This window comes from Coffea arabica, chromosome 4e (assembly GCF_036785885.1).
Source record: "Coffea arabica cultivar ET-39 chromosome 4e, Coffea Arabica ET-39 HiFi, whole genome shotgun sequence".
Taxonomy (NCBI): Eukaryota; Viridiplantae; Streptophyta; class Magnoliopsida; order Gentianales; family Rubiaceae; genus Coffea; species Coffea arabica.
In genome coordinates this window covers 42,473,736-42,497,883 of record NC_092317.1, presented here as the reverse complement: position 1 = coordinate 42,497,883, position 24,148 = coordinate 42,473,736, and the positions used below count along the sequence as shown (strand labels likewise).

The window sequence follows — 24,148 nt, the reverse complement described above, 5'->3', positions numbered from 1 at the left end:
TGCCATTCAAGAAAAAAGTCGGAAAAGTGGTGTTGTGGGAAAGTGTTGGATGGTTGAGGGGTCGCCGCAAATGTCCTTGTCGGCTTCTAAAAAAATCAAATTTCTTTTCCATTTTTCTTTTGCGATTGAAAAGCATCGATGTTGGTTTCCAATTTTTTTTTTTTATATATGCATAGCCGCATGCGGCTACCCCTTTTTCATAGCCGCATGCAAAAGTGCATGCGGCGACAATGCAATTTGTTTTTAAATAGCCGCATGCATGCATGCGGCTAATGCCAATAATATTTTTTTTTACCTTGCAATCCAAAGCATAGTAGAAATTTTTCTAATAAAAAAAAAGTCACCGCAATTAGTAGAAATTTTTTTTAATTAAAAAAAAGAACGCCGCATTGCGGCGACCTGCACCTGTACTTAACACCGTTGATCAACTTGTGATCCACGGTGTAAAGGCTTTTGAAAAAACTAATGGATGCGGCTATACTTGAGCACCGTTGATTACAAGTTGATCAACGGTGCAAATCTTTTATTAGAAAAAGAATTCAGACGCCGCGTGACAAATCCTAATTATTCTTACCGTTGATAAAAAGTGGATCAACCGTTAATAAAAAATGGATCAACGATGCTAAGTTAATTTTTTAATTAAAATCCAGCCACCGACAGTTATTTTAGCAGTATTTTTTTGGCCGTTGATCAAATATTGATCGACGGGTGGATATAATCAGCAACATCGATGTAAAATGTCTAGCTACAAATACATCATCGACCAGATCCCCATTTGCATCCTTATCTCTTCAACTTCTTCCTTTGTGAGTCTCCCCAATTTCTTCGTTCTATTGTTGGGGTTTTGTATCGAAGAACTCCTGCAATTGTGGTCCTGCATTTGTTCATTTCCATTGTGTCGCCGCAATTGTGTTTTTAGATTTTGTATCGAAGAACTGCTGGCATTGTGGTCCTGCATTTGTGCTTTCACATTGTGCAACCGATAGTTGGTTTATGGTTTGCTATAACTGGAAAAAGGAAGCCGTAGATGGTTGTGAGCATTGATTTCCTGTACCGATCAAAAACAGCCTTCGCTCAGTGTTGAAGGTGGGGGACGGCCATCACATCAGTTTGCTAAGAGGTAACTAGTACATTTAATCAGTTTGTTACCTTGAATTACATTTAATCTGTTTGTTATATGTAGTTACTAGTAATTTGTTAGTTCGTTGATTACGTACTATGAGTTGAGTACATTTGATTAGTATTTAAATTAGCTAAATTAGTATTACTATATTAATAATTAGTACTCATGTTTAGGATTTACAAATTTTTACATTATAATGTTTCTATTCAGTACAAGTAGTCACTAATAATTATATTTAATACATTCTTGTTTAGAATGGTCAAAATTTCTATTAAAAGTAAATAGTACAAGTAGTTAAAAAAGTAAATACTAAATAGTAATAGTAATAATAATAATAATAAAAGTAAATAGTAAAAAAATGTGAATAGTAAATAGTATGTAGTAAATAATGAAAGTAAAAAAAGTAATAGTAATAGGAAAAAAAAGTACTCCAGTATATTAAATGATAGTAAATGTAAATAATAATAGTAAAAATAATTAATTAATAGTTGAAAAGGACAAATGAGAAATAGTAAAGTAAAAAGTAATTATAAAATATTTAATAATAATAGTAAATAGTTAATAACAGTAATATTAATACTAGTCGTAGTCAATACTAGCAATTATTTAGTAATAGTAATACTAATAATACTGAAAAAGAATATTAATAAATGCGATATTAATAAAAAAAAGTTATAAGTAGTAGCAATTACTTACAAATATTAATAGTAATAATAGTGCAAAAAAAAAATAGCAATAAGTGTTTAATTAATATTAAATAGGAATCATTAAATTATTGCATATTTTACAGCATTTGTGCCGTTAATTTACAAATTCGTTCTTGTTTAGTTATTCTACTATTTAATATTACTGCATATTATTTCGTTCATGATTATTTTTTTATGGATATGATCAATTTCAATTTAGTTAATCTAAATTTATGTTGAGAATGACATAGGTGCTTGAATCAAAAATAAATAATATTCATAAAATTAGGTACAAATATGTCCACGGATCTCGCATTGGTGATTCAGTTTTATTGGGGAGGAAAAATAGTGGAGACCAGAGGATCATTTTCATATGATCCGCCGAGATGTAAAAAAGCCATTTTAGTAAAAAATCGAATAAGTTATTCCGAATTGGTTGATAGGGTATACACTTACATGGGTTTAGATCGAACTGGGTTCAATTTAAATCTATGGTTTAGAAATTCAGTAGGTCTAAATACTTTTGCTGGATTACGCTTGGGGTGTGAAGAAGACATGGATATGCTATACCATATGAAAATGATGACACCACAAACGGCATGTGAGATATACGTTGAGGTGGAACCACAGTTACGTCATTACCACAGTAATGTCGATAGTGGACAAACCTCAAGATGGGACCAAGGTGGTTCCCAAGTGGAGTCAAACCTTTTGTTTTATACCACCTCATGTTGTAGTACTATGCTAGTACAAGCTGGGGAAGAAGTATGTGTAGCGCAAATTTCTCGAACTTCCTGTCTACCGATTATACTAGAAAGCGAGGGAGTTGATGTAGATCCTGACACCGAACCTGAACTTGATGGCGATAACTCTGATGATACTGATGACAAACAGGATGAGGCCAACCAACAAGAGTTCAATCTTGATGTTGGTGGGTCCGATCCGAATTCGTCAAGTAACTTTCAAATGGCGCAGTGTTTACAAGATAGCGAGGGAGTTGATGCTACGTTGGAATTTGATTCCACTAACATCATTGGAGTTGAGAAATTAAACGTGTGGGATGACCGTACAAAGGAGTTAAGATTGGGCATGGTGCTTGAAACAAAGAAACATGTGCAGCGAGCTGTTAAATTGTGGTCAATCAAACACAATAGGGAGTACAGAGTACGAGAAAGTAAACCAATGACCTGGTATGTTAAATGCAGGTCCGAAAATGCTTTTCCATCGTGTAATTGGCAGCTTAGAGCATCATTGAGATGTATACACAATATGTGGAAAATTGTAACTTTTGTAAAAGAGCACACATATATCCGGGTGTCGAACAGCAATGATCACCGACAATTGACTTCTGAACTAATTGCGGATCATATCATACATCATGTTGAGAATGGGCCACTTTATGCCATTACGGAAATTCAAACAACCATTAAGCGTGCTTTTGATACAGATGTCTTGTACAAAAAGGCTTGGTACGCAAGGCGTCGTGCGATTGACATCGTATATGGTGATTGGCCCACTTCAATAGCACAACTACCAACTTTCATGCAAGAGTTGGTACTGGCTAATCCGGAAACAGTTGTGGTATGGTAGCATCATCCACAAAGTACTGTTGGATATTCAATTTTTCACTATGTGTTTTGGGCATTTGGACCCGTTATCGAGGCATTTCGACACCTGAAACTAGTTATTTGTGTTGATGGCACGTTCATGAAAGGGACATACAAGTCAAAGTTGTTAGTAGCAGTTGGATTTGATGCTAGCAATCGTCAATTTCCGCTAGCTTTCGCACTTGTTGATGAGGAGACCAATCGGAGTTGGTCTTGGTTTATGTCTCAATTACGTCACCATGTGTGTCGAGAAGTGGAAAATATATGCGTCATTTCAGATCGTCACAGGGGGATAATGCACGCGATGAAAACCTTGTCAGAGTGGAAGGAACCGCTTGCAGTGCATCGATATTGTTTGGTCCACGTGCAAAGCAATTTCACGCAGAAATTTAGAAATCAGAGGTACGAATTAAATTTTTAGTATTTTTTGTTATTCCTGTCATGGTTAAGAATCGTAATTGGTTAGATTACTTTTACATGTTTTTTCAGATTAAAATTATTTCATATATTTTTTTTTAGACTTAAGGATTTCGTATGGGCTGCCGGAGCTGCAAATCAAGCAAAGAAGTACGAAGCATTCATGGAACGGATTTGGCTATTAAATGAAGAGGCATACAAATGGCTTAATGGCGGATCTGTTAAACCAGAACAATGGGCACTGTGTAAGGATGGGGGATATCGATGGGGTCATACATCAACCAGCGTAGCGAAATGCTTCAATAACCTGTTGCGCAAAACTCGATTATTACCAATCACATCTTGCGTACAATTCACTTTCAATCAAATTGTTGATCTTTTCACAAAGAAACGGAAGATGGCCTTTAATGCGATATACCCTTTTCCAAAGGAGATATGGAGAATGTTCGTAGCAAATGAGTTAAAAGCAAGGACGCATTCAGTGAAAGTGTATGACCATAGAAACGGAATCTATTGCGTAACAACGGGGCGACGCGATAATGGGAAAGGGGTAAGGCACAAATTGTCCACTTTGGAAATAGAACGTGCACGTGTGGTAAATGGACAGAACTTCGATTCCCATGCTCGCACGTTATTGCGTCATGTTATCGATCGGGAACAAATTCACACCATCTAGTTGGTCATGCACATACATTTTCAGCATGGCAGGCTTCTTTGCAGGGCCAGTTGTTTCCTTTGATGGACACGGCTTATTGGGTCCCTTAGGACTTGCATCTTAATTATGATTCTGCCAGAGTCAAGCAAAAGTGACCTGGCCCTAAGGCCATAGCCAGAATACATAATCAGATGGATCGTCGATGTCCGGATGCACCTCATCGTTGTAGCCACTGTTCACAGATAGGACACAATGCCTCCAATTGCCCTTACTCTAGCCATTTTAATGTTTAATTGAGGGTCGAAGTAGGTCATTTGTATCATAAGTTGTGGTTCTGCATGCTCATTCTGTAGTATATTAGAACTTTTGTTGTAATATTATATGTTTGACATCTTTAATGAAGTGGGTCAATTTGGATTGTAATATACTTGTATATGTGCCTAAACATCCATTTGCAACAATTACTTTCTTTTTGCCTCCAATTGTAAATTTATTATGTCATTTTTTATTATTTGCTCGCACGTTTTTGTAGATATGGAACATTGGCCCAGACGTACAACCAAGCCCATCCAGATTCCACATGTTGACGATGTCTTATACTTGCAGTCCACACATAGATCGAGAGCAATTCTTTTGGGGCACGAGGTACAGCTGAATATTAAATGAGCCGACGGATTTTTTTGGGATCTTGTACATAATGACCTGAATCCGCGAATAGCACACTATCTGATACGGGCAGGCTTCTGGGGTGTAGTACAAGCAGGTCGGTTCGAACTTGACCATGGGTTGATCACAACGCTTATTGAGCGATGGAGACAGGAGACCCACACTTTTTATCTCCCTATCGACGAAACTACTATCACTTTGCAGGATGTGGAGGTATTATGGGATCTCGGTTTCGATGGATTACCGGTCACACTTATCGATCAAAATCGGTCTGTTGCTCAGAAGAAGGACTTGATTCAAGAACTTTTAGAGAATCGTCACTTTAAGGATGGCAGGCTGAAACTTGTACCTATATTGGAGTTTTTATATGAGCCTCTTCCGGATGATGCACCGGAAGAATTGATTCATCAGCATGTTCGGTGCTACATTTTGATTTTATTTGGTGGACATCTATTCGCCGACACATACGGCAATCTTGTTAGATGTCATTGGCTAGATTTCATTCGAGACATTGAGGGTATGAGCCGATATAGTTGGGGCAGTGCAACACTTGCGTGTTTATACTCCCGTATGTGTAAAGCGTCTCACGCATCGACGAGCTGCACTGCTGGACCATACATGCTTCTATAGGTGAGCGTATATACACCATTTGAATATATATAACACTGTTATTTCATTTCTTTTTCGTAAATAACATAATTTGATAAAGTTTTTCATTATTACCAGCTATGGGCATGGGAGAGAATTCCCAAGATTAGACCAACTGTGTTGATTCCCGCTGCACAGGGAAATGATTTTTCGAGAGGCGGTCGGTGGGCCGGGAGTTGTACAACCAAGTACGTGCCCCCGCATGTTGTATCTGTATTTCGTGATCAGCTTACCATTATGGACGTCGATGAGGTATTGTCCGGTCCAAACTATTTATATGGATATTTCTCTTCTTGTAATTACTATCAAGGCTAACTGTAATTTATTTAAATGGCGACAGTTTATTTGGGAGCCTTATCCTGACGAACTTATTGCTCATCTTCCCACATATTGTTCGACCAAACGTGTGAGAGCCCGTAAATTTTCTTATTTTCTAGGTTTTATTTTATTGAATTGCACGCATTTCATATTTTCTATATAATTTTATGAGTAAATATGGTTTTTCAATCATTTTTCTAGTATAAGTTGGTTCATGAGATTTTAGGAGTGAATAACGGGCGTGGGACCCGCTAGTGCTAAAAGTTCGGTAAAATTCGACCAATTAAGTTAAGTTTTGTATACAGGTTTTGATTTACTAAGTGTTAAGAGATAACTAGAGGTTACCAAATGGATTAGTGTGGGAGAGACAAAAGGATAGCTTTGCATTAAATAAGGGTGACAAGTGTCACCTTGTGATTTAATCTTGACTTTGACTACTATTCATTAACTTTACCAATTAATCAAAATTGACCCAAAATCAGTTTCATTTAAACCTTCTTGTGGCCAACTCTCTCAAGGGGAAAGAAAAGAAAAGCCTTCAACTTTCTTCATCCCAAGCTTGCTCAATCTTCAAATCTAACCGATTAAACTTGAAATTCCTCCATAAAAATCCTTAGTTTAGTGGTTGTGAGGTTGTTGGTGAAGTGGTTTGGAAGAAAGTGGTGCTTAGTTGGCTCTTTTCTTGAGTTGCAAGGTGAGTAGCTAAGGAGTTCATTCTTTGGTCTTGTGTTAGTCAAAGAGGTGATTTTGTGGACAATATCATGACTATTGGTGGAGAATGATGAATTTTTATAATTATTCTTGATTTTTCTGTTTTTATATATTTAATATTGTGTGGCCATGAATGATGGCTTGGGATAGTCTAGAATGAAGCTATAGTGCGTAAATTGTAGCTAATTGCGGAAAATTTCCACTTTGTGCGGAAAATTCCAGATTAGGGTTTCAATTAACCCTGTTCTGCCCGGTACTGTTTGGATAGGAAAAAAGCCGAATTAGCCTTAGGTTAAAACATGAAAGTTGTAGGAAATAATGTTTTATAGTTTCCTGTAAAATTCAGCCCAATCTGAGCTCGATAGCCTGTGAAAAGACGGAAATACCCAGACTGCCCTAGGTAGGAGTTCGGCGGTCGGGGTTGGCAGTTCACCCAAACTGACCGCGACCGTTCACCCTGTTGCGTACTGAGTTTGATTTTGGCCAAAACACAAAAGTTGTAGTGCTGTGTCTTAACTTTCTAACGGCCCTAGAAACGCCCCAATTAGACTTCGGTAGCCTGAGTTATGGTCGTTTAACCAGAATGTAGTTAGCCAATCTGTTTGTGCGATTCTGGTTTGATACATTGAAATTTTGACCTAGCTACACCACGAACCGGACTGAGTGGTCTTCAGTAAAGGTGTAGCCCTTTATCTTAGCTTTGAAACGGTGTAAATTGCACCTCAATCTGACAAGTGTAGCTTCAGTTGTGTTAGTTCCGCTAAGCAACGTCAAATCTGCCTTTTGTTTTCCAACCTAAATTTCATTTCCGCACATATCCTAACTTGATTTTGCACTTATACGTTCTATTTGGTCTTACTCTAGTAGTATGGAGATTCGTTTTATGACTCGTACTCGAGTCTCATTGTGTTTTATTGTATGTTTTAGGACGTGCCGGTGACGCGGAGCTCTCGTTGGGCAGAAATTTGTGATTTCACTCTGTGTTTGATTGGTGAGTGTACTACTCACATGATTGTTGCCACATGGTTTGGTTATACTTGAAATTTATAACTTGAATGCTTATGTACATGGATAAAATTGTTTGAGACGAGGGTGTACTTTATCACTCTCGCGCTCTATGGCTTATGTGACTATTTACCGTATTAATTGAATTCTACTTGAACATACTTGAATTGGGGTCGTTTGGACGAGTATCCAACGACCATTACTGTTATCACTGAGCTCAACCCCATTGGTGGTCAATTGAATCGAGCCGGCAAGGGTTTGGTCGAGAAAATTGACAAGCCATGGGGACTGTTTATGTGGAATCCTTGAGTATGAGACTCTTGATTCCGGTATACTCGAGTATTACCATTTCTGAACTGATTGGAGTTCGGGCCCGGTAGGGGTATGTGAGGTGGAAGGAATCGGTGAAAGTAGAGTTTACAGTATTGGTTACTCCTTAAGCGTTGACGGAGGGTCAACGGGGCGAGATCAAGTACGGCAAGTATGGATAAGGGCTCTTGAGAGCCGACCGTATCCTTTTAAATATCTTTATTGAAATGTGAAGCGAATTGACTCACTTATTGGATGTGTTTGGATTGAATAGCTTTGAGCTTATGTGAACTTTGTTACTTGGGTGATGGTACCTCATTGGGCGAAAGTTCACTCCATTAAATTTTATTTTCCTTACAGGGAACCACTTTTGGGGACTACGATATTTTGAAGCACGAGTTGAGTTAGTTTTAATATATTTTTGTAAAGTTCCTCGATAGTTGGAAAAAAATTCTAAATGTATTTTGATCTAATTATCTTCTTTTTGTTTTGTAAATTACAAATGTATGTGTATAACACTGTTTAACCCTGTTCATGTATCCTATTTGGTTTGGAAATGATTTCCTGAGTTATATAACATGGCACCCACTATTCATTGGCGATTTTTTTTATTTTCGTGTTGCTATTTTGCAATTTTGAATAGATTGAGCGCGTCATTACCTTCCGGAACGTTTTAAATCGATTTTAACTGTCTCTTTAGTCTTGGCGAGAGTTGGGCAGGCAGTCCGCTGACCCCTTTGGTACGCCTTAGGGAAAAGTGGGGCTGTCACAGATGGTATCAGAGCCTAGGTTTGAATTGGCCTGGGCGCGTTAGAAATGCTCGACTTGAGGATTATATTTGATTATTTTGTTAAGCGTATTTAAGTTTAACTACGCTTTTGGTGTAGGATGGACGAACATAGTGGGCCTAATGGTAGCGCTACTGGTGTGCGACCCCGTGGAGTGCTCCCGATGATTAAGTACCAGATCCGGCCAAGAGGGGCCGTCGTACGTTGGAGTCCGGCTAACTGCCTTCGACGTTGTGAGTGCCGCCACACCTATGCCTACCCCAACACCGTCGTGTTGGCCCGGGTATAGGAATGAAAGGAGTTGGCGAAGGATAACGCTAGACTCGAGACCGAAGTAAACCAATTGAGAGAGACCAACAAGAGGCAAGCTGAGAGAATCAAGGAGCTTGAGTACGACGTGATTGAGGGTCAAGATAGGGTGGATGACCTTTGTGCTCAACTCGAAGAGGCGCGTGAGCGCATGGTTAAGAGGGATAGGAAAGTTAGGGTTAGAGCTGAGTCGATCTTGACCCTTTGCGATGATTTGCTCGAAAAGGATAGTGACGAGGCTTCGTGTACGGGGAACGGGGGTGGAGGTGAATCCACCCCGTCGGGCGGGTCCGCTAGCCCGACGACGGACTAAGTCGTGACTCCTAGGATATTTTGGTTGGTTTTGCCTACCGTATATAGGAAGGATAGGGGGATGGTAGACCCGGGGAATAACCTTAGCTAGCTGTTTTATACGTTTGGACTAGTTATGTATATACTACTTTTGATGATGCCGTTCCCTTGTGAACTATTTTTATTTGTACTTGACTGATTGTTAATACGTGACTTGTTTGATGTTGTTTTGTAATGTATATATGCTTTATTGTGAAAAGTTTTTGGTCCCTTACCTACATGTAACGTTATTTTTTTAATATTATAGTTACGATTACCTAGATCGACTAGACTGCATGGAAGGGACACGTAGTGGTCGGGGACGTGGGCGCGGGAGTAGGCAACCCATGTCGGATAGGGGCGTTGGAAAAATCTCATCTGGACCAAACCCTGAACCTAGGGTTGACCCCAACGTTCAAATAGCTGCTGCTATGCAACAAACGACTAATTTACTAGTCCAAGTGGTGCAGCAACAGGGTCAAAACCCTAACTCCAACCCTAGGCACCCTGGCAACCACGTGGAGAGCGAGGACAGGGCTCTCGAGAGATTTCAGAAGTTTGCCCCACCAAAGTTCCTTGGGGGGCCCGATCCAGATGTAGCCGAAAGGTGGCTAGAGAAAATGGTGGATATTTTTGCTGCCCTGCACTACACCGAGGAGAGGCAGGTGACTTTCACCGTTTTTCAGTTAAAAGGGGCGGCCCGTTCCTGGTGGAATGTTATTCGGCAAAAGTGGGAACTGGAGCAAACGCCCAGGACCTGGGTGAACTTTATGCGAAAGTTCAACGCTAAATTCTTCCCTCCTCTAGTTCAGGAACGGAAGGAAGATAAATTTATTTGCCTGCGTCAGGAAGCTCAGTCCGTAGCAGAGTACGAGAGTCAGTTCACCCGTCTATCCAAATTTGCCCCCGAACTAATCATAACCGAGCAACGGCGGACAAGGCGTTTTATCCAGGGCCTGAATGTGGAAATACAAAAGGACCTCGCGGTGGCCCAAATTAATGCTTTGAGCGAGACCGTGGAGAATATGACGGCCCCACCTCCCCCTAAGGCGTACCAAAGGATTCGGCGGATCGCCTGCCTAACTCGCGCCAGGACTCACTCACTCACAACAGTCCTCAAATGAAATACAAGATAAATCTCAAATATTACATCCAATTCTCTAAGAATTACATATCACGAGTACCAGAAAGTAAACCCTAGAAAAGCTGATAACTACAACCACCACGATAACTATATACAACTTACTAGTCAACTTATAACAAGTACAAATTCAACTATTCTCTAATCAAAAGACTAAACACCTTCCTGAGCGATCCCCGCGTCGGCCCCCTGCTAAGGAAAACAAATAGAATGGGGTAAGCTATATGCTTAGTGAGTAATCAGGGGTATAAATGTAAACTCACATCCAAATAACAAGTAAATCAGGATATTTCACATCAACAACAGAAAAGTAACATCACAATGGTAGGATACAGGTGGCTCCAAAACCAGTTCAATTCCCCGAGGTTGAACGCCTGTTGACACTCCATCAACCAAAGTACTCATGGTCCGTAGACTCCACTTACACTACTCTCCGTCCACCTTATCAACCCCCGCTGGCCAATCAACAGCACACAGCAGCTCGAGCTAAACAAAATAACTTAACTTTCGTCAAAACTTTAACAAGGAACTAAATCCCAAGTTTAGCATGGAACTATCTTCGACCAAACCCCAACTGGCTCGAATAGTTCGTCTAACCCTTGGAACCGGGTTGGAACCAAGCCCTGAGATATCCAATCTCTCAATAGATGGTATCTCTCAACAAAGTACACAACAAAATACTTACCCCAAACAGCACACAGCAAATGGGGTTTAGTTCAAGTCATGTAATCACCCCCATCAGCACATAGCAAAAGGGTGATACTCAAGTCATGTAATCACCCCCATCAGCACACAGTAAAAGGGTGTTACTCAACATAAGGCATGTATTCTCACATATGAAATCAAAACAAAGGATGGGCTTAGGTCGAGTGAGATAAAGTACACCCTCGCCTAAATACCCATTTAACATATACCAAGCAATTTAACAATTTCACATCAATAAACAACCCAATTACTCACTTGATAAAGTTTGGCACGAAAAACGATACAATTCACTGAGCTTGACCGTCACCGTCAAAAGCCTCACAATCTGTATTGACATATTATATACACACATAAGTGAAACGGCCACACAATAGCAGTTTATAACTTAAACGATCGAATACGGTCGAAAACGATCAAAATTAATCAAAAACTGTCAAAATAACGTTAAGGCCAAAAGAATGTCGAAATTGGCCGAAACGGCCGGAATGATAACAAAATACCAAAAGTAGACCTAAACGGTCCAAAACGGTAAAAACGGTTGAGAAATGCACGTGCGCGTCCGTGAAAATGAAAATGGTACAAAACGGGTTACACGATTTTGCCCATAAATGGAGCTGTGGTTATCGGATCAAAATGTATTAGATGGTGTCTCGAACTTTAGACAAAAGGTTATAACTTCCATGAAGATACCTCGACCCATTTTTCAGTGCATCCAAGTTAAATTTGCAAAATACAGAACTAGAACTCCAAAGGCTAGTTTATCTTTCTCGTGAAAATTTGGCGGCATGCCCCTTGTGTTTACCCATTTTCCAGCCATTTATGACTTCAATATTTTCTTCAAACAAACTCAAAGTTACATACAAAATAATCTCATTTCAATAGCCGTTCAATAGGCTCAAGGTCATACAGGTACAAAATCAAGCTAACGACATGTGCGGAAATGAAATTTAACAAAAGACAGATTTGACGTGTTTTTGCGTAACGGACACAACTGAGGCTACGCGTATTGGATTGAGGTGCAATTATACCGTTTCGAAGCTAAGGCAAAGAGCTACAACTTTGGTGAAGACCACCTAGTCTAATTTCCAGTGTAACCTAGTCAAATTTCCAATTCACAGAACCAAATTCCAACTAATCGGCTAATTAACCGTACTGCCTTCAAATGGCCATATCGCAAGTTACCAAAATCCGTTTAAGACGTTCTTGGAGGCGTTGAAAAGCTAAGACAAAGTACTAAAACTTTCATGTTTTGGCAAATGGCTAAATCAGCACGGATCATAGTGAATAGATACGGTCAATTGGATGAACTGTCTAAAATGGATCACTGGATGCATCCTAGGGCAGTGAGGGTATTTTGATCTTTTTATAGTCTACGTTGCTCCGATTGAGCTGAAATTTTGTAGTCAACCATAAAATGTCATTCTCTACAACTTTCATGTTTTGTGTTAAACCTAGTTCGGCCTCTAACATGATGAAATAGAACTGGATAGAACTGAAGCTAAGATTTCCAGAAATCTGGAATTTTTGTTATTTCAAGCTATAATTCATATTTTCCCTTGAAACTACCACTACTACTACCTTTACAAGATCATATACCACATATATGCATCATACAACACCAACCCACAAGAAACCCTAACTCAAAAGTCATCCATCCAATCATCAAAACTCTTTGAAACAAGCATCACAAGCACTATACTAACATTAATACCCAACTTAATCATGATTAATGGAAAAGAAATGGTTGATCAGCCATCATACCTCAAGACAAGACCTTGCTAGGATGATCCTTCACCTCTCCTTGATATTCTTGGTTCCTTAGGCTTCCCAAACTTCCAACTAGTGATTGATCGGTTTAGTTTTTCTTGTTTTCACTCAAATGGTGCAAATCAAGATAAATTGAAGTTGTTTTCTCTTGCTCTTTCTCTGTCTCTTATTCATGGCTAGGAGGAAGAAAACGAGGACAATTTGTGTGTTTTTTTATGATAAATATGGAGGAAAATGAGTTAGGCAAGAAGCCATAGATAGCCAACAAGTGGCACCACCAAAATTCATCCAAATTTTGTTTTCTTTTCCTTGCATTTTGGCCACATATTTTGGTTATGAGGCTGAGGATGAGGGGGGGATATTTTACAAAAATATCAAGGGTATGTGGTGGTAAGGAAGTGGTGATCAAGTGGTGTGTTCAATCGGTAGTGATCGATATCCGTCGGTTCGGGCCGATTTTCTTAAATCACGTATACTAGGGTTTTTAACTTCTAATCACTAACTTATTATTATCACTTCTAATCATATAATATTCCCTTATCCAAAAGTCACTCTTACCTACCAAATTTGATCCTCACTCTGTACCGAATAGTCACACTACGAAAAAACGTGAAAATCCTAATTCATTCTAACTTGAAAACGGACAACAAAAATCCTTACTTCTATATTCATTTACACTTATTGTGGGGTGATTGGGCAGTAGGGCCATAATAAATGAATAATTTTCAAATAAAAGGACATTTTTAAGAAAAACGTGAGGGGTTTTACAATTTCATAAATTGAATTTAGGGTTTCGGTTAAAATATGAGAAATTTAAGAAAACAGTCAGTCACAAGTGAAACTAGGGTTTTGATTAGACTTTTAGGGTTTCCAATCTTTTAAAATAAAACAAGGTTTTAAATCAAACCCAAAAAAATAACTTTAGTTTCTTCTTTAAAACAAAATAATGGTTTAAAATAAAAATAAACTAAAGAAACCGTAAATATCCTCTTTGAGACTAAACAAAAGATGATCCTAAAAGTTGGGGTATCACAATCTCCCCTCCTTCAAAGAATTTCGTCCTCGAAATTTTTTTTTCTTTTTTTTTTCAAAAGGTGATTTAGTATGTAACACAGTAAATTGATTAAAACAAAAAGATATAACACACCAAATACACAAGGAGACATATACACAATATAATGCACCATATACACCAAGAGACATTTCAAGTTAGACAAAGTCAAGTGCAGTAAGTACTATATATGGAGGTATTAGCATACCACAAGTAAATGACATGTAGGGACAATGCAAGGGCAAAATGAAAGAAAACGTGACTTGTCGTCCCACACTCAGTGAAAATCACCCCCGTCCGATTTCTTACTCCACTTCCCAAGGTGCAACGGTGGATAAGGCGTTTTATTCAGGATTTGAATGTGGAAATACAAAAGGACCTCGCGGTGACCCAAATTAATGCTTTTAGCGAGGCCGTGGAGAAAGCCCAACGGGTGGAAAGCGCTAGGCTACAGGTAAGGAACTTCCAGGCAAAGAAGCGAGATTTTCCTGGGAGCAATTCAGGGCAGGGGGATAAGAGTGCCCCTCCCAAGTACGGACGGGGAATCGGAGGTGGACGACAGTCGGGAGTAGGCAGAGGGGCTCCATCTAGGGGTGGCCCAACTGGAAGAAGCCAGGGAGGAGACTTCCAGAGAGATTTGGGTTCGGCATCCCGTGGACCCTGTGGGTATTGCGGAAAGCCAAACCACACTGAGAACAACTGTTGGAAGAAGGATGGAAAGTGTCTGCGTTGCGGAAGCGCAGACCATCAGCTTGCCACCTGCCCAATCCTAAAACAAGATGAAAAGGGAAGTCAGCAACCACCGTGGACCAACGCTGGACCAGTTAAGGGAGACGGGACAAAGCCCAAGGTAGCGGCCCGAGTGTACTCGTTAGAGCCTCAACAGGTCCCAGATTCCTCTGAGATCATAGAAGGTACGATCTCTATATTCCACCGCTTTGCAAAGGTCTTAGTAGATTCCGGTGCCACCCATTCCTTCGTTAACCCCAATTTCATGTGTGGCATTGATATAAAACCTGCTAGTTTACCTTATGACCTAGAAGTTAGTACGCCTACGGGGGATCAGCGTTTGGTTACTAGTATAGTTTATAAGGATTGTGAAGTTTGGGTAGGAGAGAGGAGATTGTTAGGGGATTTGATAAGCCTGTCCATTAGGGGTATGACATGATCTTGGGCATGGAATGGCTAATCAGGTATAATGCCCAACTAGATTGTAAAAAGAAAGTGGTAAAATTCCGCATACCTGGTGAGGCAACCTTAAGGTTGGATATAAGGGGTAGGTTAGCCTCATCTACCTTGATCTCGGCCATTCGGGCTAGGAACTTACTAAGTAGAGGAGCGCAAGGGTTTTTAGCTTTCTTATCAATACCCCCACCGACAAATTGATGATAGAGGATATGCATATAGTACATGAATATTTGGATGTATTCCCTGATGAGTTAGTAGCCCTACCTCCGGAAAGAGAGATAGAATTCAAAATCGACCTGTTAACGGGAACGTCGCCCATCTCAAAAACCCCGTATCGGATGGCCCCTGCGGAACTTAAGAAGCTGAAATTGCAGTTACAAGACCTTTTGGAGCGGGGGTTCATCTAGGAGAGTGGGTCTCCTTGGGGAGCCCCTGTACTGTTTATGAAGAAAAAGGACGGGAATCTGCGGATATGTATAGATTATTTGGGGCTAAACAATGTGATGATTAAAAATAAGTATCCACTGCCCCATATTGATGAGCTGTTCGACCAGTTACAAGGAGCAGTGGTCTTCTCGAAATTAGATTTTCGACAGGGGTATTACCAGTTGTTGATTAGAAAAGAGAATATTCTGAAAACTGCTTTCAATTCAAGATATGGGCACTACGAATTCGCAGTTATGCCCTTTGGACTGACCAATGCCCCTACCGCCTTCATGGATCTAATGCATAGGGTTTTTAAACCCTACTTGGACCGATTTGTCGTTGCTTTCATTGATGACATCTTGGTCTACTCCAAGACTAGCGAGAAGCATGAACAGCACCTAAGAATTGTTCTGCAAACCCTAAGAGAGCATCGGTTATACGCCAAGTTCAGTAAGTGCGAGTTTTGGCTGGAGAAAATTTCTTTCTTAGGGCACGTAATTTCCCAAGAGGGTATCTCGGTTGACCCAACGAAAGTAGAGGCGGTGACCAATTGGAAACGGCCAGAAAACCCCACGGAGATTCATAGTTTTCTAGAGTTGGCGGGGTATTACCGACGTTTCATTAAAGACTTTTCCAAACTGGCAGGTCCTTTAACTGACCTGACGAAGAAACATGGTTGGTTTGTGTGGAATGCCAAATGCGAAACGAGTTTTCGAGAGTTAAAGTAAAGATTAACCATGGCGCCAGTTCTAGCTTTGCCTAATGGAGTAGACGAGTTTACCGTTTACACCAACGCGTCGCAGGAAGGTCTGGGGTGTGTGCTGATGTAAAATCGAAATGTGATATCTTTTGCCTCTAGGAAGTTGAAACCCCACGAGCAGAACTACCCAACCCACGATCTTGAGTTAGCCGCGGTTGTTTTCGCTCTGAAAAAGTGGAGGCACTATCTATACGGGGCAACATTCGAGGTGTACTCAGATCATAAGAGTCTTAGATACCTCTTCTCGCAGAAGGAATTAAACATGAGGCAGCGACGGTGGATGAAATTTCTGGAGGACTACGACTGCACCATCAACTACCATCCGGAGAAGGCGAATGTGGTGGCCGATGCCTTAAGTCGCAAGACTCAAGTAGCAGGATTAATGATCAAAGAGTGGGATTTGTTAGAATCCGTTTGTGAGTGGAAACCCGGCCTTGGGAGTCCTAAGGTGATTTTTGATAATATTAAGGTAACATCCACCCTACTGGAACGCATTAAAGAAACGCAAAAGGAGGATTTGATGGTGCAGAAGTGGGGAGAGAAGGTGGGAAAAGGGAAACCGACCGACTTCAACTTTAGTCCTGAAGGTATTCTAAAATAACGAAACCGAGTGGTGGTACCTAAAGATGAAGCATTAAAAACAGAGATTTTAGAGGAAGCTTATCGATCCAAGTATACGATCCATCCGGGTAGTAGCAAGATGTATCAAGACCTAAAAGGAACATATTGATGGGATAACATGAAGAAGGAGATCGCTCTGTATGTGCAGAAATGTCTCGTTTGCCAACAAGTTAAGGCGGAGCATAAAAAACCATCGGACTTGTTACAACCTCTTGAGATACCCGAATGGAAGTGGAAAAACATCACAATGGATTTCGTTTCAGGTTTACCGCGAACGCAACGAGGACACGATGCCGTTTGGGTGATCGTTGATCGTTTAACCAAATCGGTTCATTTTTTGCCAGTGAACATGAAGTATTCCATGGACAAATTGGCTTAGGTGTACATGGACGAGATCGTAAGGCTACACGGTGTTCCTGTGAGCATCGTTTCAGACAGAGATCCCTGCTTCGTATCTAGGTTTTGGCAGAAATTCCAAGAGACTCTGGGGACCAAACTCAACTTAAGCACCACCTATCACCCTCAGACGGATGGACAATCGGAGCGAACAATTCAAACTCTCGAGGATATGTTAAGGACTTGCATTCTGGATTTTGGGGGTAACTGGGGTCAACATATGACCTTAGTAAAGTTTGCCTACAATAACAGCTACCATTCGTCAATTCAAAAGGCTCCATACGAAGCACTTAATGGGAGGAAATGTCGGTCACCGATTTATTGGGATGAAGTCGGCGAGAGGAAAGCCCTAGATCCAACGACTATTCCATTGATGGAGGAGGCACGAGAAAAAGTCAAGTTGATACGACAAAGACTCCAAACAGCTCAAAGCCGGCAAAAGAGCTACGCGAACAATCGAAGAAAAGACTTGGAGTTCGAAATCGGGGACCGTGTGTTCCTTAAGGTCACACCGTTACGAAGCGTCACGGCGGGTAGAGGAAAAAAACTCCAACCAAGATTCATCGAACCCTTCAAGATCCTTCAGAGAGTGGGTAAAGTAGCGTATCGGCTAGAACTGCCGTCGAGTCTATCCAGAATTCATGACGTCTTCCACGTCTCGATGCTTAAAAAGTATTATCCCGACCCATCTCACATCTTACAACCAGAGAAAATCGAAATAGATGAATCCCTTACCTACGAAGAGAAACCTGTGCAGTTGCTTGACCGGAAAGTTAAGGAGCTGAGAAACAAACAGATTCCTTTGGTAAAAATATTGTGGAGAAATCATGGGGTATAGGAGGCTACCTGGGAGGTGGAAGAAGAAATGCAAAGAAAATACCCTGACCTATTAGTGAATCAAGGTGAGAAATTTCGAGGGCGAAATTCTTTTAAGGGGGGGAGAGTGTGAGAGCCCGTAAATTTTCTTATTTTCTAGGTTTTATTTTATTGAATTGCACGCATTTCATATTTTCTATATTAGGAAAATTTTCTATATAATTTTATGAGTAAATATGGTTTTTCAATCATTTTTCTAGTATAAGTTGGTTCATGAGATTTTAGGAGTGAATACCGGGCGTGGGACCCACTAGTGCGAAAAGTTCGGTAAAATTCGGCCAGTTAAGTTAAGTTTTGTATACAGGTTTTGATTTACTAAGTGTTAAGAGATAACTAGAGGTTACCAAATGGATTAGTGTGGGAGAGACAAAAGGATAGCTTTGCATTAAATAAGGGTGACAAGTGTCACCTTATGATTTAATCTTGACTTTGACTACTATTCATTAACTTTACCAATTAATCAAAATTGACCCAAAATCATCTTCATTTCAAGCTTCTTGTGGCCAACTCTCTCAAGGGGAAAGAAAAGAAAAGCCTTCAACTTTCTTCATCCCAAGCTTGCTCAATCTTCAAATCTAACCGATTAAACTTGAAATTCCTCCATAAAAATCCTTAGTTTAGTGGTTGTGAGGTTGTTGGTGAAGTGGTTTGGAAGAAAGTGGTGCTTAGTTGGCTCTTTTCTTGAGTTGCAAGGTGAGTAGCTAAGAAGTTCATTCTTTGGTCTTGCTAATGTTAAATTAGTAGCTTGTGTTAGTCAAAGAGGTGATTTTGTGGACAATATCATGACTATTGGTGGAGAATGATGAATTTTTATAATCATTCTTGATTTTTCTGTTTTTATATATTTAATATTGTGCGGCCATGAATGATGGCTTGGGATAGTCTAGAATGAAGCTATAGTGCGTAAATTGTAGCTAATTGCGGAAAATTTCCACTTTGTGCGGCAAAATTCCAGATTAGGGTTTTAATTAACCCTGTTCTGTCCGGTACTGTTTGGATAGGAAAAAGGCCGAATTAGCCTTAGATTAAAACATGAAAGTTGTAGGAAATAATGTTTTATAGTTGCCTGTAAAATTTCAACTCAATCTGAACTCAGTAGCCTGTGAAAAGACGGAAATACCCAGACTGCCCTAGGTAGGAGTTCGGCGGTCAGGGTTGGCAGTTCACCCAAACTGACCGCGACCGTTCACCCTGTTGCGTATTGAGTTTGATTTTGGCCAAAACATGAAAGTTGTAGTACTGTGTCTTAAATTTCTAACGGCCCTGGAAACGCCCCAATTGGACTTCGATAGCCTGAGTTATGGTCGTTTAACCAGAATGCAGTTAGCTAATCTGTTTGTGCGATTCTGATTTGGTACATTGAAATTTTGACCTAGCTACACCACGAACCGGACTGAGTGGTCTTCAGGAAAGGTGTAGCCCATTATCTTAGCTTCGAAACAGTGTAAATTGTACCTCAATCTGACAAGTGTAGCTTCAGTTGTGTTAGTTCCGCTAAGCAACGTCAAATTTGCCTTTTGTTTTCCAACCTAAACTTCATTTCCGCACATGTCCTAACTTGATTTTGCACTTATACGTTCTATTTGGTCTTACTCTAGTAGTATGGAGATTCGGTTTATGACTCGTACTCGAGTCTCATTGTGTTTTATTGTATGTTTTAGGATGTGCCGGTGACGCGGAGCACTCGTTGGGCAGAAATTTGTGATTTCACTCTGTGTTTGCTTGGTGAGTGTACTACTCACGTGATTATTGCTACATGGCTTGGTTATACTTGAAATTTATGACTTGAATGCTTATGTATATGGATGAAATTGTTTGAGACGAGGGTGTACTTTATCACTCTCGCGCTCTATGACTTATGTGACTGTTTACCGCATTAATTGAATTCTACTTGAACATACTTGAACTGGGGTCGTTTAGACGAGTATCCAACGACCATTACTGTTATCACTGAGCTCAACCCTATTGGTGGTCAATTGAATCGAGCCGGCAAGGGTTTGGTCGAGAAAATTGACAAGCCATGGGGACTGTTTATGTGGAATTCTTGAGTATGAGACTCTTGATTCTGGTATACTCGAATATTACCATTTCTGAACTGATTGGAGTTCGGGCCCGGTAGGGGTATGTGAGGTGGAAAGAATCGGTGAAAGTGGAGTCTACGGTATTGGTTACTCCTTAAGCGTTGACGGAGGGTCAACGGGACGAGATCAAGTACGGAAAGTAGGGATAAGGGCTCTTGAGAACCGACCGTATCCTTTTAAATATCTTTATTGAAACGTGATGCGAATTGACTCACTTATTGGATGTGTTTGGATTGAATAGCTTTGTGCTTATGTGAACTTTGTTACTTGGGTGATGGTACCTCATTGGGCGAAATCTCACTCAATTAAATTTTGTTTTCCTTACAGGGAACCACTTTTGGGGACTATGATGTTTTGAAGCACGAGTTGAGTTAGTTTTAATATATTTTTGTAAAGCTCCTCGATAGTTGGAAAAAAATCCTAAATGTATTTTGATCTAATTATCTTCCTTTTATTTTGTAAATTACAAACGTATGTGTATAACGATCTAATTATCATCCTTTTGTTTTGTAAATTACAAACGTATGTGTATAACACTGTTTAACCCTGTTCATGTATCCTATTTGGTTTGGAAATGATTTCCTGAGTTATATGACATGGCACCCACTATTCATTGGCGGTTTTTTTTATTTTCGTGTTGCTATTTTGCAATTTTGAATAGATTGAGCGCGTCATTACCTTCCGCAACGTTTTAGATCTGTTTTAACTGCCTCGGTTGGGCAGGCAGTCCGCTGACCCCTTTGGTACGCCTTAGGGGAAAGTGGGGCTGTCACAGAACGACACGTATGGCAGTCGATCATTCCGCTGATATATTAGGAGGTAGTTGAATTTCACTTTTCGCAGCGTGTGCTTCGACAATTTGGGATGCATCAACCCATACCAGACATAGTTGACACAGATGGCGATAAAAAATTGCATTCTTTATGTCGATTTGGACGGCCTGGAAAGAATTGGGCACAACACCATAGTCATTGGATTGAATATTGGGAGCATCGTGCTGAAGCATATGTTCGGGGCACTCGTCGTGATCCCAATGAGTCTATGGATGACTACATGACATGGTACCATAATCGGACAGTCCGTTACATATTGCCTCCTGTTTCGTACCTGCCTCGACGTGACAGTCATCAAGGAGATGAGGGACAGTTCGACTATTTGGTAATTAATTACCATTTTAGCTTTTTTTCTAAGCACGTATTTATTTTCTCTTAAATAACATATGTTATAACTACAATCAATATTTCTTATTTTCAACAGGTTGATACTGTATCACGAATAGGATCAATTTGCAATACATACCTCGATCCTGCTAACCCTGCTCAGTGTGCTCATCCCGGCATAACTTGGATTAGAGAGGAAGCATTCGGAACATTACAATACTTGAACCAGGGAATACAAACTGCAGTTGGACCTTTGGACCGTCGCGATGTTAGTCCATCTACCTCTCATGTTGCACCTTTCGAAATGCCTGTCGAGCATCTACCCAGACAAGTGCGTGGTTGGAATCAGGAAGGAAGGCGTCGTAGAAGGGCTACCTCATTATGTGATGATGAAGTTCCTGTTACACAGACTCCTCATGCTTCATCAAATGCCCGATATGACCCTAATGCTGTCACTCAATTTTCCCATTCTGGATCGTTCTATACCCCTCTATGTGTGTCTGTTTTTGGAAGTCATTTAAATATGACATCCAATGCCTTACTAGAATTCAACTATATGACAGGTGTTGGTTCATCCTCTGTTAGGCCACATACATCATTTGGGATGAATAATGATTTTGGTGAAAATCTTGATCATATCTATGACTTGTTAGGGTCCTCGATGGGTTTTTCACCAGTTTTTCAGACATACACAGACACCGTTCCGCATCAAGACCCTTCCAGTACTTCTGCAAATCCTTCCTGTCCGAGATGTTGCCAGACTCCTGTGGTAGACACTTCTGATGATGATGAGGAAAAACAAATACCTGAAGCACTACTTAGGAGGTCTGAACGGCTACAGTTGCAGCACGATTTGCCACACCGAAGAGTGCATTGGAGATGTGGTTGCTCAACTACCCCGCGCGATAGGGGCAAGAGACATGTTCATGGGTAATTATAATTTGTAGCATTTATTACTGATTCCAAACTTAAAACAATGATAATATTTTTCACTTTGCTGCATTTAACATTTATTATATTAATGCTACATTATTTATGGTACTTTAAAAATTAGGGTTTAAGTTTAGGATGATAAATTACGATTTAAAATTTATAAATTAGGGTTCAATTTTTATGAATTAAGATTTCAACTTTATAAATTAGTATTTAAGATTTATTAATTTGGATTTAGGGTTTATAAATAGGATTTTGACTTTAAAAGTTAGAGTTTAAGATTTATATATTTGAATTTAGGCTTTATAAATAAAGGGTTTAGGCTTTATAAATTAGGATTTTCGATTCATCAATTTGGATTCAGGGTTTATAAATTACGATTAGGGTTTATAAATTAAGGTTCAAGTTTTATGAATTAGAATTTCCGCTTTATAAATTAGTATTGAAAATTTATTAATTTAGATTTAGGGTTTATAAATTAGAATTTAAGATTTATAAATTGAATTTAAGGTTTAGATTTTATAAAGTAGGATTTACTTTTTATAAATTTGGAATTAGGCTCTAGGGTTTCATTAAAAAATAAAAAAAATTGGCATTAGCCACATGCATATGCGGCTATTTTAAAAAAAAAGTTTGCATGGCTTCCGCATGCACTTTTGCATGCGGGTATGAAAAAAGGGGGTAGCCGCATGCAAAAGTCCATGCGGCTATGCATATAAAAAAAAAATTGGAAACCAAAATTTTGCTTTTCAATCGCAAAAGAAAAATGGAAAAGAAATTTGGTTTTTTTTAGAAGCCGACAATAACATTTGCGGCGACCCCTCAATCATCCACCACTCCCCCACAACACCACTTTTCATACGTTTTTCCTTAATCGCATTATTTTGGGAAATTCGCCCGGAAATCGGTAATACTACTGATACAAGTTAAATGTTTTTGTCTTATTATGCTAAACCCAGACTCGTCAGAAACAACACTAGAAATCTAGTATTGATTGCAAACTTCTAACAAAAAAAGACTGTATAACAACACCAATATAGATGCTTGGCTCATATGTGTATTCATAAATTTCATCACTTCAACCGAAAGAGATAAAAGATTTTGTCATAATAATCCTATGTCCAAAACCATATAGAGAAATCCATCCTAAATTTCAAAGCTTGAGGACAAAAATTTTACAAGAAAATTAACAAAGGTTCAAACCTTACGTGCTCTTAATTCCAAATTGTCAAATCCAAGTCATCTTCTCACCTTTCATCTCTTGTTCCCTCTATTTCCCTAGATGATGCAGACACACAAATTCTTCTTATTCTTGGCAATTCATGGATAAGAAAATTGAGGGGACATTGATTTTGGTAGTGCTTGGTAAGTTATATAACATTCTCCCTAACATCCTCCCACTATCCTTAAAGCTGCCCACTAACCTTAGTAGTTGGAATATGATAAGTTAGGAGTACACTAATCATTTAAC

At 39.7% G+C, this 24,148-nt stretch overlaps 1 protein-coding gene across 3 annotated transcripts; it reads left to right on the top strand.

Annotated features, from left to right (window-relative positions):
• The first annotated feature begins 775 nt into the window (after positions 1 to 775).
• On the top strand, positions 776 to 20,229 carry LOC113741929 (uncharacterized). Of its 3 annotated transcripts, XR_011813736.1 has the most exons (6): positions 776 to 1,120; positions 5,021 to 5,784; positions 5,881 to 6,054; positions 6,143 to 6,208; positions 7,759 to 7,822; positions 8,506 to 8,705. XR_011813736.1 is itself a non-coding variant. In XM_027269595.2 (3 exons), the coding sequence occupies exon 2, from the start codon at positions 2,107 to 2,109 to the stop codon at positions 3,397 to 3,399; it is 1,293 nt and encodes a 430-aa protein (XP_027125396.2). In that variant the 5' UTR covers positions 776 to 1,120; positions 2,099 to 2,106; the 3' UTR covers positions 3,400 to 3,818; positions 3,936 to 4,960. The 3 variants fall into 3 exon arrangements, 1 of the variants encoding a protein (XP_027125396.2); XR_011813737.1 differs by lacking the exons at positions 7,759 to 7,822; positions 8,506 to 8,705 and adding an exon at positions 20,165 to 20,229; XM_027269595.2 differs by lacking the exons at positions 5,021 to 5,784; positions 5,881 to 6,054; positions 6,143 to 6,208; positions 7,759 to 7,822; positions 8,506 to 8,705 and adding exons at positions 2,099 to 3,818; positions 3,936 to 4,960.
• The last annotated feature ends 3,919 nt before the right edge of the window (positions 20,230 to 24,148 follow it).